This window comes from Girardinichthys multiradiatus, chromosome 11 (assembly GCF_021462225.1).
Source record: "Girardinichthys multiradiatus isolate DD_20200921_A chromosome 11, DD_fGirMul_XY1, whole genome shotgun sequence".
NCBI lineage: Eukaryota > Metazoa > Chordata > Actinopteri > Cyprinodontiformes > Goodeidae > Girardinichthys > Girardinichthys multiradiatus.
The window spans coordinates 18093193-18107120 of record NC_061804.1 but is presented as its reverse complement, the minus strand read 5'-3'; the positions used below and the strand labels follow the sequence as shown (position 1 = coordinate 18107120).

Below are 13928 nucleotides of genomic sequence, written 5' to 3'. Positions count from 1 at the left end.
CTTACCCAGGAAAATATCTTAGTACACAATTTGTGAAGACATTTATTGGTTCTAGCAGCAAAAATCAACTGAATTTGGCAGTTTGAAGGTTGTTCTTTCATAGCCATTATTAGGTTAACATTTTGGAGACGAGACACGAGTGTTTAATTTGGAGCAGGGTTTCATATTCAATTTGCAGTTTCTATTTTCATAAATTTGGTAATGTGACATTTAAAGCATCATCTGGTTTAAATATATCTATGACACCAAACAGAAAACTAACAATACAAAACATATGGTTCGGCATTCCTGTAGCAGCTACAGGTTATTTATATTGAATAAAATAGTGAGTGTCAGCATGCTTGGACAAATATTACGACTGTTTAGTATTATCAGAGAGATTTTATGGTTGAATTCAACTGAATGCATCTGGATGAAAAACAGCTCTCAACATTAAACTTGCTGTAGAGCATATTCAAGGCCAAAGATACACAGCATAGTGGCCATATTTCATGACAGATATTAGAAAAAGGGAACCCACTAATCAAAACTAGAGCTCCTATGTATTTCATTTTTTCTATCCCATATATTTCCAGAATACTTTGTTTTTTTTACATATAAAAGCTAAATATCAATCAAAATTTACAATAAATGTTTATGATTGGTCTCTAAACATGTAAACTTCAAATTCCATGAAACACCAAACCTTTTTAGAAGGAAATAAAAAAAGAGACAAAGGAACAACAGTTTGTTGCTGGTTTGTAAATCCCAGGATTCCCCTGTCTATCTACATCTGCTTGCATGCACATAATGTTTTGATATACAATCTAAAATGTTAAACTCAATCCTGGACATGGTGGAGGAAGCACAGGACATCATGGTAACCCTTTCCAAGGTGGAAGCAAACGACAAAGGCAATCAGGGAGAAAGAAAGCTGGTTGCACCATTTAGAAAATTCAGGCATTTGATTAAAGGGGAACAAAGCATAAAAAGATAAGTTTTCCACACTTTTATTTTAATATTCCACACCTTTGTAGACCTGGAAAATACTGAAATCCAATTCTCATTTTTCAAGCTTTTCAACACTGTGCAGGAACTCTGAAAAATATTCTAACGGATCTAATACAGATGTCTTTAAAGTGTCATTGAGCACATTTTATGGCCAAACTGTGCCATTTTAAATAAGAGTGTCTTTTTGTTGACGATTTGCCACGGTTTGAGAGTGTAAATATAAAACCAGAGGGAGTCGATAAGTTTCCAATAATCACCTTAAAACTAAACATATGAAGCAGAGGAAATTAGAAGATAAAGAAGTCGCACCAAAGAAACCACCAAACCCTAAAAAAAACGACATTAGAAAGATGCAAACAATTCAAGTTACCATCATTTTGAAAAGCACTAACTGAGAGTGTTTTAATAGCTAAAAACAAATGCCATGATACTTTTAAATGGAAACCTTATAAATATTAAAAGGAATATCATTCACTTGTACCAGTAACACTTTATGGTGTGAACTCATTATGGGCATAAATATATTTATTTTTAGTGTTTACCACAAAGAAAATAGTACACATATCTACATAAGTCCCTAATATTATTTAGTTAAATGTTGCACATCCACTGTCATAGTGTTAGATAGCTTTCTGACCCACATGCAGAAACTCTCAGGAGACTTGTAAAGTTTAACAGTTTATTTGAAGAAGTCAGTTGCACAGGATATGGAAGAGGCTTCTGTGGTTCAATCTGGCACACCACTGAGGGAAGGAGGAGAGAGAAGGTGAGCAGATGCGCTGGATGAGGAGTTAACAGTGCATCCAACGGTTTGCTTACTGGTGGGAAAGGAGATCCAGGCTGGAGGGAAGTAACTGAATCCATGGTGGCTGTCTGAGCAGTGGATGTAGAGAGCGGTTTGTTGGAGGGTGGACAGGATTTCTGGAGCGAGGAGCCCAGGGTGTGCCGGTAGTCGTGCTGAGATCCAGAAGGTTATTGAGCTAAGGAGCATTAATTAGGAGCCTTGCTAGCAGAGATGAAGACGAGGCTTCTAGAGAGTACCTTAAAGAAAGGAGAAGTCAGAATTAGATCCTTCAAGGTTCACCAATCGTAAGAGTATGCTAGAGGTAGGGCTAGAGGTACCACCAGGCATCAGATGTCCGGCAACCAGCTACTTCAAGCTCCCCAGATGAGCCTGATCCGTTGCAGGTGTGAAGGCTGCAACAGCCCACCTCCACCCACCAACTAAACCTGCTCTCTCAGGGGAAAAACAGAAGCTAACCAAAGACAGCACACACCTGGATTCCAACATCCACTCCATTTTGTTTTGCAGCCGAAAAAGCTTCTGGCTGTCCATTTTAGCTCTCCTCCTAGTAGAGATCTTTTAAATTAGTTAATATTCTGCCACAAGCTTGGCTTTCAAACACAGTTCATAAATTTTTGGTAGGGTAGCGTTCGGACTTTGGGGAGGCCATTCAGGAAACTTTATCCATTTTAAAACCAGTTTGGAGGTGTGCATGTGATCATTGTCAATTGACCCAAACTGTCTCCCTCAGAAAAAAGAAAATTGGTTAGGATATTCAAGAACATGCCAGGAATCACCAAGGCTGGAGTCTCCCATAAACTGGAAGCTGCTGAAACACCAGTGCCACTGTCCACAGTGAAGTAAATTTTAAATCAACAGAAGTGGAGAGGTTGCTGACCAAGAAGAACCCACATGCTCTAAAGCTAACACCATCAAGAAAAAATAAAATCTGCAGCTGCCCACATGGACAAAGTCAATACCTTCTAGAGAAGAAAAAGTGTGTTTGGAAGAATCAAGGTGAGATTTTTAAACTTGAGAACACTGTACCACGCATGGTGATGGTAACATCATGCTGAGGGTCCATTTCCGGTGTTAGTAGTCCTGGAGCATTTCACAAAGTGGATGGAATAATGAAGATGGACTTTTTTCACATTATTCCAAATTTTCTCAACTTCCCCTGAAACCAACAACTACATGGTTGAAACATAGAAACAGATGTGTGTTCCAACAGGGCAATAAACCCCAAACACACATCCAAACGGGTTTAGGAATGTATAACACCAACTAATGTTAAGCCTCCGAAAGTCCCCTGACCTCAACTCTTTTGAGAATTTGTGGACTTTGCTTGGAAGACAGGCCGGTGCCAGGAAACCAATCATGTAAACTTGTGCCCCCACTCCTGTTTTCAAATATTGTTAAAGATGTTTGTTGTATTAACAGTCCACATTGTTAAATAAACATTTAAAATAAATGATAGAAATCTCCAAATTAAGATGATGTCCATGCCCATGATGAGTGCATGTAAAGGTCTGGCCAAAACAGTAGCTTTCTGGTCTTGTCACCCAAACAATTATAAAACTTTCTCTCTGATCTCAATTCAGACAGAGATTTGATGTTAAAAGTTCATTGAAGAATGCTATATCAGGAACAGTAATTTGGGTGTTAAATGAGTAAAATCCAAAGGATTCAAAGCTTCTAGGGTAATCAGAGCCAACAGTGACATGTTGCAAGAGGTCAGAAGTCAAAGGCTGACTTTGAGAGGCGAAGATATAAAATAAAGAGATCTGTATGTTCCATTAGAGGTCTTTGGGTTGGTGTATAGAGAGATATGAACACAGTGTGTCTAGATTAATAGGAACAAAGGGAATTAGGAGAGCACGACTATGGAAAGGAGAGGTTTTGTCTGCTCTATAAATTATGTTTCTGGTATGTTTCTGCTGGCTTTTCTGTCTGAGAAAGAGGAGGAGCCAAAGACAGGCTCTTATGAATTCAGCAAGCAAAGAATGAAGGTTTTGGGGTGAAAAACTGATATCCTGAATGAGGAAAATGGCAGTCCGATTAAGACTAACAGAGAAAGGTTGGCAAGAGGGAGCTTGAAGGAGAAAAGGGACCCATAGGATTAAAAAAAGTTAAGAAAGGTGGTGATGAAGGTTTGATAGTAGTCCAAGAAAAGCAGAAAGAAACGAGAGATTAGGTTGAGAGGTGGGCAGCAGGACAGAAAGGCTCTTTAGGTTCTCCAGGATCCTGAGGTTTCATGTTCTCTCTCTAACTACAGAGGTTGTTACATAACTGGAAGAGACCGCTGAATAAAAACATTATATATATACTGTCTGCCAGAATCAACACATCTCATCTGCCCAGAGAGAACAGAGGCTTGGACAGAGTTCGGCTGTGGTTAATAACTGCTCTTGCTGCACTTAATGCTTCACTTTTCCATCTCATCATTCTTTGTTAGGAGGCTGAGTGAGTGAAATTGGGCTGTCAGTTTTTAATTTGCATTACACATCTGCTTTGTTGCAAATTTACTGGATTAAATTGACATTAAGTCTCCCTAATTTTTGTTGAGGCTGTCATATTTTCCAAAAATAGAAAAACTGATCTTTTGTGGAGTCTTTTGTTGTTTTCCAGTTGAGTTTATGTGCTAATTGTACAGTGCTTTCAACCTTTCCACGGTCTGTAACGTTACAAAAACTTCAGTTTATGTTAATAGTATTTTATGATGGACCAACATAACATAATTCAAAACTGGAAAGAGGAAAGAAGATCATCTGTAGTTTTCAAATTCTTTACAAATAAAAATATGAAAATGTGGCATGCAATTGTATTCAGCCCCCATTGAGAGGTGGAGTCTAAAGCAGGGTTATGTTTTAAAACAATACCCTAATCTTTAATATTGTTGGAATTGTACTTTTGTTTTACTATTTTTTCACTGTTGGTTCTATTAGACCAACAATAAATATCAATAAATTTGAAAATAAGATTAAATACAGTCACTGCATACAGCTTAGTGATAAGAACAACATTTTTATTGATGCTGATGGCTGTGTGCAGGAAGGATGTTCTTTAGCAGCCAGTCTTAAAGCGGATCTGAAGAAGCCTCTGACTGAACAAAGTTGTACAACGGTCTGATGTAGAGGATGCTCAGGGTTCTCCATAATATTCTTCATTTTATGAAGACTACTTTTTTGCTCCAGAGGTTCCAGAGGAGTCCCCAGAACAAAACAAGGCTTCTTTATTAACTTGTTTAGTTAAGTCATAGGCTCTGGTTCTGGTGCTGCTACCCCAACAGATGATGGCAGAAGAGATCGCACTCTCCACAATGGACTTATAGAAGATATGCAGCATCTTGCTGCAAAATACTAAAGGACCGAAGGTTCCTCAAGAAGTACAGTCTGCTCTGCCTCATCTTGTAGGCAGCTTAACTGTTGCATCTCCACTCTGGTCTATTGTCCAGGTGAACACTGAGGTACTTATGCTCCACCACCACCATCAATAGTTCTCCCATGATGGAAATAGTGTTTGACCTATTGCTGTTTTTCCTGAAATCTACAATCATTTAATTTGTTTTAATCACATTCAAGATAAAATGATTGTTTCCCCACTATGACACAAAGTATCAGCTCCCTGTACTCAGCTTCTTGTTTATCTCTGATACACCCCATGAGTATTTCAGTTGATAACATACGTTTGTATTGTACTACACGTGCAAGGTGTACACAATCTAAATGAATGGTGAGAGTATAGTCCTTTGTGGTGCTCCTGTGCTGCTGACTACCTGGTTAGACTCACAACCCTTCAGTCTCACAAACTGTGGTCTGTTTGTCAGGTAGTCTTTGATCCAGGAGATTGTTGAGGCCTCCACCTGAGTCTTCTGGAGTTTCTGAGAAAGCAAATCAGGTTGGATTGTATTAAATGCACTGGAGAAATCAAAGAACATGATCCTCACAGTGCTGCTGGCTTTGTCCAGATGACAGTGGGTTTGTTGAAGCAGGTGTATGATGGCATCTTCAACTCCATCTCCATGTTGATAAGCAAACTGCAGGGGCTCCTGATGGTTGCCTGTTTGCTTACTTAGGTGAGCCAGCTGGAGTCTCTCTAGGACCTTCATGATGTGAGATGTCAGGGCAACAGGTCTATAGTCATTGAGGACTGATGGGTGAGTTTATGTTGGTACTGGAACAAGGCAGGAGGTCTTCCACAACACTGGAACCTTCTCTTGGGTCAGGCTAAGGATGGAGAGGTGCTGCAGAATCCTACAGAGCTGTGCGGCACAGGCCTTCAGGACTGACACCATTTGGACCTGCAACCTGGTTCCAGTTCAGCTTCTCCAGCTGCCTCTTCACCTGACTTCTAGAGAGAGATAGGTGGAAGGTGGAGACAAAGGGAGCAATTGCTTCTTCTGATTTTGTTGAAGACAAACATGTACATGCAGTAGGGTCCAGGCTGGTGGTGGAAGATAAAACATTTGAGGTGTGACAGGAAAGCTTTGAGTCAAAGGAGGGTGGGACATCTGTTTGGCAGTGGGCAGAAGACGAGGATGCTGAGCTAGTTCCTGAACTGAACCTATTGAAGAATGTGTTCAGTTCAAAATGAGAAATACAATTTTTTAAATAGAATTTATCAGAATGAAAGAGCTACTCCACCATGCTGCCACCTTAAGCACGGCACAATTCTAGATTCACTCACTCCTAGTAGGAGCATCATGCTGTGGGGATGTTTTCCTTCAGTTGACACAGGAAAACTGGTCAGAGTTGATTCAACGATGGATGAAGCCAAACACAAGGCAATAGCGGAAGAAAACCTCTGAGATATGACAAAAGATTTGAAACTCGGGTGAAGGATCACCTTATAACATTACAATGACACAAACATCCAGCCAGTGCTACAATGGAATGGTTAGGATCAAATCTCTCCATCTAATCTAAATGTGCTTGCACACTTTTGCAAAGAATTTGTATTATATTTTAGCCTCTAGATGTTTACAGCTGGTGGAGATATGCCACAAAAAAGACTTGAAGCTGTAATTGCAGCAAATGGTTCTACAAAGCATTTACTCAAATTAAGTGAATACAAATGCATGCCACAGTTTCAGAATTATATTTGAAACAACTGAAAACAACTGAAAACCATGTATCGTTTTACTTCCACTTCATAAATATGCTCAACTTTGTGTTGATCTAGAACAAAAAAATCCTAATCCAAGACATTGGCATTTGTGGTAGGAATGAGAATTATTTTGCTGACACTGTAGATTTTACCTTGTGGCTTGCAGTTCCCTTCAAGGCTCAGGTCATAGCTAATGATTTCATTTAATATTCTCCAGCTTTATTCTTCACTCAGGCAGAAGGAAAATAAAGAAATCTGAGTTTTCTTTGGAAAAACGCAAATCCAGTCTTTGAATTCCCACCATGTTGTTGATAGTGGATGGAAAGTGTGGCGGCATGGAAGTGCACCCCACCGGTCACTCCTGCCCCCTTGACATGGAGAGGTCAAGCTGATGCACATCTGGCATTTCCTGTTTCTTCTCTATATGCCCCCAAGTTATACTCACACACACACTGAGGAGTACACATAAACATCTGTGCCTCTGCGGAGTTAATTTTTACCAGCAATAGGATGAAGTCACCCACACAACATTTCAACAGGTATTCTTGCTCCATAATGTTTCCATCGAGCAGTAAAAACTTCCAGCTGGCATGAACCAAAAGAGAGAAGAGGGGGAGTGAAGTTTATGGAGTGAATGTAAAGAGATTAAGGTCAAATCAGTGAAGAAAAACTAAGACGGACAAACATCAGAGGGACACGATTGCAGCATCTGCTGAAGCAGACCAACACTTTCAATGTGCTGATACTGTGCTGCATTAATCTTAATGTTTGTGTTTATGTGTGCACATACAGGACAGTTTCATCATATGGATTCATAGCTCTCTGAGGGTTTTCAAGTCTCCAGCTACTCCATTCACCCCGAGCTTCCCAACAGACAAACACATCATCCTCTCCAGTGCTCGCACATTTTACCAGCCCCCTCTTCCAAAAGCGCACAATTCCCCTCAATAATTTTCCTCTACGTAGCCTTCCATCCCCTCCTCAGTCCTCCCCAAGTCTGTCTCTCTGCCTAATGCTCAGTCTAAAGTCAGCCTTGAAGAGGCAAGAACCGGGATCAGATATAGCACAGGGTTTCTGCTCCGGATATTTACTGACTTTATATATGGAACAATTCATCCTTCCTTCTGGGACCTGGATAACTGGACTGTATTTTCAATTTTACAGGATTTAATTGAAGTTTGTGCAAGGATTCAATTCATGCTTCAAAAAATGTTTAATTGTCAGCAATACTGATAGTTTGAATGAAAGTTTATCTGCTTTACACTGGAGGGGTCTTTTTCCAGTAAAGATCATTTACAGATGTCAATTCTGAAGTTTTATCCTCCAAGATTTGACTAAAAAATCTTAAATTTGGCTAATATTTAGAGGTCAAAAAACACATTGTTAGAATATTTATTTTGAGTAACAACAACATTTTATGTCAGGTTGCATCCCACCTTATGTCATTATTGACAATGCTAATTATCAAAAGGAGAAGTAGCAGCAGCATGGCTCTCTTGTGCATCGTGTGGCTGCTGACAGTTTATTTGGCTCCTGGGAGCCACAGCCAGAGAATGGGGGAGCCTGACGAGGATCTGACAGCAGCTGGAGCTAAGCTGGGTGAAAGGGACGCCATCTGCAACCAGAACGGGTGCTACGCTGTCTTCTTCCAGAAGAGGAACTTCAGGGAAGCTAGGCAGGCCTGCCTGGATCAAAGTGGGACCCTGGTGACGATGCACACTCACGAAGAGGCGGGTGTGGTCCATAACCTGCTGTCATCAACCGGGGTGCATGGCTCCAGGGCAAGGCTTCGCCTCTGGATCGGACTGCACCGACCTCCACGCCAGTGTTCAGCCACAAAACCACTGAGAGGATTCGTCTGGGTCACAGGCAAAGTCTCAACTTTTTGACTTTTGCAATTCACAAGTTTTGATTAACTTTATATAAGTCATTCTATATTATGGTTGACTGTAGAGATGCACTGATTGGTTGATAAAATGTTCAGGTTTTTGTAGATGCTGAAAGAAAGTGCACCAAAGTTGATAGGTTTACGGACCAAAACCAATGAGAATTCTTAGCTTTGATGCAATTAATGAATTAAAAGAAAAATCTGATTTTTAGTGTTTGCTGATTGGTTTATTCTGTGCTCCTTACAGTACAGCCAGTGAAAACCCATTTGGCATACCATTAAAAGGACCAATTTGCCACACCCCGTCCTGTCTGGTCACTCAGGACAGTTGGTTGAGCGCTGTGCTCCCTGGATGGTTAATGCATTTTCTTCTTTTATTTCACAGACAGACTGGGTGCAACTTGGAGATTTTTACTCCTTTTTGACCCCATTATTACTCCCCCAGTCTGATTTAGTCATTATATACACTGACAAAAAACAGATGTGTCTCTCTTGGTCTACAGTTACAAAGGGTATTTGGGTTTTTAAGAGTTGTATGACCTGTTTACCTCTGTTTTTCCTGTGTCATGATTAAAATAATTGCTTCACTTACCCATACCAGCGCCTTGCCATGCAGACATTTTTTTTTTTTTTTTTTTATGGAGGATGACACCACAAGACATGATGGATGGGAATGATTTATCATTTCCATCAAGGTCTTAACAACATCACTCAAACAATGAAATTAGTTGCCTGCTTGTTAAAATCTTGCTTTGATCATCAGTATCTCCCAATTTGCTAAGAGGAAGCAATTCTAGCTCCATAAATGGAAATAACACGGGGACAAAAGGGCCCTGTTCCTACAAAAAGAAATTAATTCTAAACTCCACACGGGACTCTTGTTTATTTTAGTGACATCTAGTGGTGAAAAACAGGCTTTTCTCAAACTCGTAAAATAACTGCCATGCATCAATAACACGAACAACCCCAAAGAGTGCTGGAATATTCTTTTACAAAATGCATTTAGATTAATTTGTTAGAAAATAAAAAGCTGAATAAGATTTTATCAATTTTTCTCAAGATGATATAATGCTTTGATGTCATATCAAGTCAAAATAATACCATAAAAAGTACCATAAATAAGTTGAAAAGAAAATTACACCTGTACCATGTCAGGTCTGAAATAAAGCTCAAAATAAAATCCTGTCGTTAGTTTTTTAACCGAATAGGTATATGTCCTTCTCTTTTAACAGGAAACCAGGATGCCCAGTTTACCAATTGGATTCGTAAAGAAATGCCCAGCACCTGTGCCCTCCCCCGCTGTGTAGCCATGACAATGCATACGTCTGACAGCGGAGAGAGCGGCGATAATTTCCGTTGGGCTGAGGGTCCCTGTCCTATGAAACTCGATGGATTTATTTGCCAGTACACCTACAGGGGCATGTGTTCCCCCTTGGAGGATGAGGGTAGGGGTCCTGCCGTTTATGAAACCCCATTTCATTTCAAAAGCACCCAGCTAACCCATGTGCCCTATGGGTCTGTAGCTCACCTGCCATGTCCTACGGACAGCTCAAACCCAGCTGCACCTTCCAGGGAATCAGTGCTGTGTATTAAGAGGGATGACGGCACAGTGGGCTGGCCCAAAGATCCCCCTCTTTGTTCATCCAGTATAACTACACGGGATCAGGACTGGTGTAGTGGTGAGCATAATTGTGAGCAGCACTGCCAGAATACAGACGATGACTACTCCTGTTACTGCTCTGAAGGCTACATATTGGATGAGGATGGCTACAGCTGCAAGCTGGACCCTCTGAGCCAAACTGACCCACCCAAGCTGTCAGATTCTGCTTTTGCCCCAGACCAGCCCCTTGTCAATCGGATGTGTATGGATATGGGTTGCGAGTATGACTGCTCAATAACACCTCGGAGCATCCGCTGCACTTGCCCCCCAGGCTACCAAATAGGTCCAGATGGACGCAAGTGTTTGGATGTGGATGAATGCCAACAACAGCCATGTCCACAATTCTGTATCAACACTCCAGGCACATTTCTCTGCATCTGCTACCCAGGGTACCAGCCAGACAGTACAGACGAATGTGCAGACATCGACGAGTGCCTTGATGAAGGCACCTGTGAGGGCTCCTGTGAAAACACTGAGGGGTCCTTCACCTGTCTGTGTGACCATGGCTACATGTCAAATAGCGACGGAGACTGTATAGATTTGGATGAGTGTGAGGAGTATTCACCCTGTCACCAGCAGTGCCTTAACTTTGCTGGAGGGTACCAGTGCAACTGTGACAGTGGCTTTGAACTGAAGGAAGACGGACTTACCTGCCAACCTTCAAAATATGATGAAGAATATTCCACTCTGACCTCTGACCCCAGTAATTATGATGATCAGGATATTCCCTGGTCCACTCGTGATCCTTATGTAAAAGCTGATGGAAACTTTAGTGTCAATTGGCTGACAGACGCCCCTCAAGGACTCACCCCTGATATGGCTCATCAGTCAGATAACCACCTAAACCAATGGGATCATCTATCACCAAGGCAATATCAGACAGTTCCATCCCCAACCCAAAAAATGAGAACAGGCAACAACATTGAAGATAACGCTCCCACAGGAGGTAGCAACCCCAACAATCGGATGGTACTTGAAATGGCAAATAAGTCATCCAGTGAGACTGAGGAGGCTAAGAAGCCTAAAATGGACAGTACAAGTGAAACCAACACTACATCAGAGATTAAAGATGGATCTGTTGATGGGAAACGCAAGCATGACAAGAGCTGGCTGCTTGTGGCTCTGCTGGTTCCTCTGTGTGTGTTCCTGGTAGTGATGCTGGCGTTGGGAATTGTCTATTGCACTAGCTGTGCAGTAGACAAGAGCCTCAGCTTTGCGGACTGCTATCACTGGGTGCTCCCTGCAACACCCCCAGACAGGAGGGAAGGCAAAACCCATGCATGAACTTTATCATTAAGAATACAACAAAAGTTATTTCTTTACATGTTTGATAACATTATTCTGGTTTTTTTTTTTGACAAAATTGCTCACTAAATGTACAATTTAGATTTAATACCAAGGACAGACTCGAAACATTTCTGTTGCACAGCCTTTGTAAATAGTTGACTGTCATTTTACAAATTCAATAAAAACAAACAAACTGAATAAACACAGTGTGGTCTTTAAAAGAAAATAGGATAACATCCAACCTCTTGACATAACTCTCTTAGAATATTTATTTACTACAAATCCAAAAACATTGAAAGCTAGTTGAAAAGGACCTAAAAGAAAGCAGACCTATAACATCCTAAAGCAAGTTTGATCTCAGCAACTTCATAGTGCTTATGCAATATATTATGAATATTTAAACCACTCTCATGTCTGCATTGGGCAGTTATTCACATAGAAGTTTGATGAATATTTACACAAGAAATTTAGTAAGGAGATGGGGCAGAAGATGGAGTAACTGCCTGATAGAAAAGCGTAAAAGTAAAAAAAAACAAGGGTTGAATATGAAATGTTTGCTTATGACACCACTCTGTTTTTATATTAGATAGTTATTACATTTAAATGTTTAGTTTAAATGTGACGTATAGCCAATGTTCTCCAGGTACTCTGGCTTTCTCTCACAGTATAAAAACATGACTGTTAGGTTAAATAGTCTCTCTCAATTGCCCTTAGGTGTGAATGGGTTTGTGCATGTTTGTTTGTCCTGTGTGTCTCTGTGTTGCCCTGCGATGGACTGGCGATCTGTCCAGGGTGTACCCCGCCTCTCGTCCCTAGACTGCACCAGCTCCCCCCGCCACCCTGTATGGAAAATGGATAAATGCATGGATAACCATCTGTTTCCCCATAAATAACTGGCCAATGCAACAGGTTATAGACTCACAAAGAAGTAGTCACATGAACTGCAATGACCATTTGAGACTGGTGTTGTTTTGGGATGCTAGAAGTTGGCTTTAGTCAAAAAGAAGATGCCATGATAGTTGTCTACTGCAAGGAAGATGCTAACTGCCAATAAGCTTTTAACAGAACCAGAATTCTTAACTATCCCTTTAAGAGAAGTTAGCGAAAGTGTCACTTCCACCTACCATAAACAGTTATTTCTTGTAATATAAAATATAATGAAATTGTGCAATAGACAAAAATTTAATTGTTATCATTATTTTTGTTGTTCTCAAATTCTCACAAGGGTTCAGCCTACCTGCCAAATGTTGTATGATGTCTAGCTAGAAAAAAAGAAGCGGAAACTTTTTTTATTACCTTACTATTATTCTTTAAAGGTTATTAGAAATGATCTAGAGTTTAAGATAATAAATGGATTGAATGCTCTCAAAACACATTTTTGCATTTGCAACTTAAATTCGATAAATTGCATGCACTTAGAAAATTAAGGCTGACTGATCCTAATGAAGTAGTAACCAAACAGGAATCCGACATCTTGGTTGAAATTTAAATTCCCTTTGGTTCTTAAAGTGCCTGTGACATTGCTTTTCATGATAAATCCAATTAGGTCTACATTTATGAAAAGGAAACATAAAAATTCATGCCACTGAAATGAGCGGTTGTTGAGATATATGGTCCTAAATTTCACTAAAAAGGCATTTCCAGACTACTCTTTTGTGATTTGTTGCGCTCTTTTATAACGTCAGAGGGGAACCCCTGATAAAGTGACTGCTGCTACAATGGCTAGCAACACAGACAGCAGTGAAGAATCTCATATTCAGCCCTGATGGCTGCTGAAGAGGTCATGCAATCATATAAATCTGGTGGATTGGAACAGACCCACATCTAAAACATGTAGTGGTACTGGAGAAGCAGGGTTGGAAAACACTGGTATAGATGGCCCTCTGACATAATCTAAGGAGATTGTGTTGTCACCTATCATAATTCTGGAGAAATAAATTGCTGAAAGTGACACAAACGTATATAACAGATAAGCATTAGTAGGTACTTTGACCCGTTATTTCTCCAAAAATCTAGATAAAAATTATTAAATATTTATTTTTTTACATAAACATGTATATGAAAGCTGTAAATATGTATTAATATAAATGTTCTTAAGGTTACTTTTCTGTTTTCCTCTTAATTTCTCAACCGTTGCCTGGATAGGCGTCTGGTCTGCTCTATTACCGTGAAGCACCTTGTACAGGTCCTTCTCAAAAAATTTGCATATTGTG

At 40.3% G+C, this 13928-nt stretch overlaps 1 protein-coding gene and 1 long non-coding RNA gene across 2 annotated transcripts; one reads left to right on the top strand and one right to left on the bottom strand.

Moving 5' to 3' along the window:
• Positions 1 to 973: 973 nt before the first annotated feature.
• LOC124876007 lies at positions 974 to 2754 on the bottom strand. The gene is made up of 3 exons (XR_007040191.1): positions 2116 to 2754; positions 1810 to 2031; positions 974 to 1733 (listed from the first exon to the last, which is right to left on the bottom strand). It is a non-coding gene; the product is annotated as an uncharacterized LOC124876007 (long non-coding RNA).
• A 5115-nt stretch (positions 2755 to 7869) lies between these two features.
• LOC124876006 (endosialin-like) lies at positions 7870 to 11913 on the top strand. The gene is made up of 2 exons (XM_047378469.1): positions 7870 to 8749; positions 10001 to 11913. Exons 1-2 carry the CDS (start codon positions 8320 to 8322, stop codon positions 11710 to 11712), a joined length of 2142 nt encoding a protein of 713 aa, XP_047234425.1. The 5' UTR covers positions 7870 to 8319; the 3' UTR covers positions 11713 to 11913.
• Positions 11914 to 13928: the final 2015 nt, after the last annotated feature.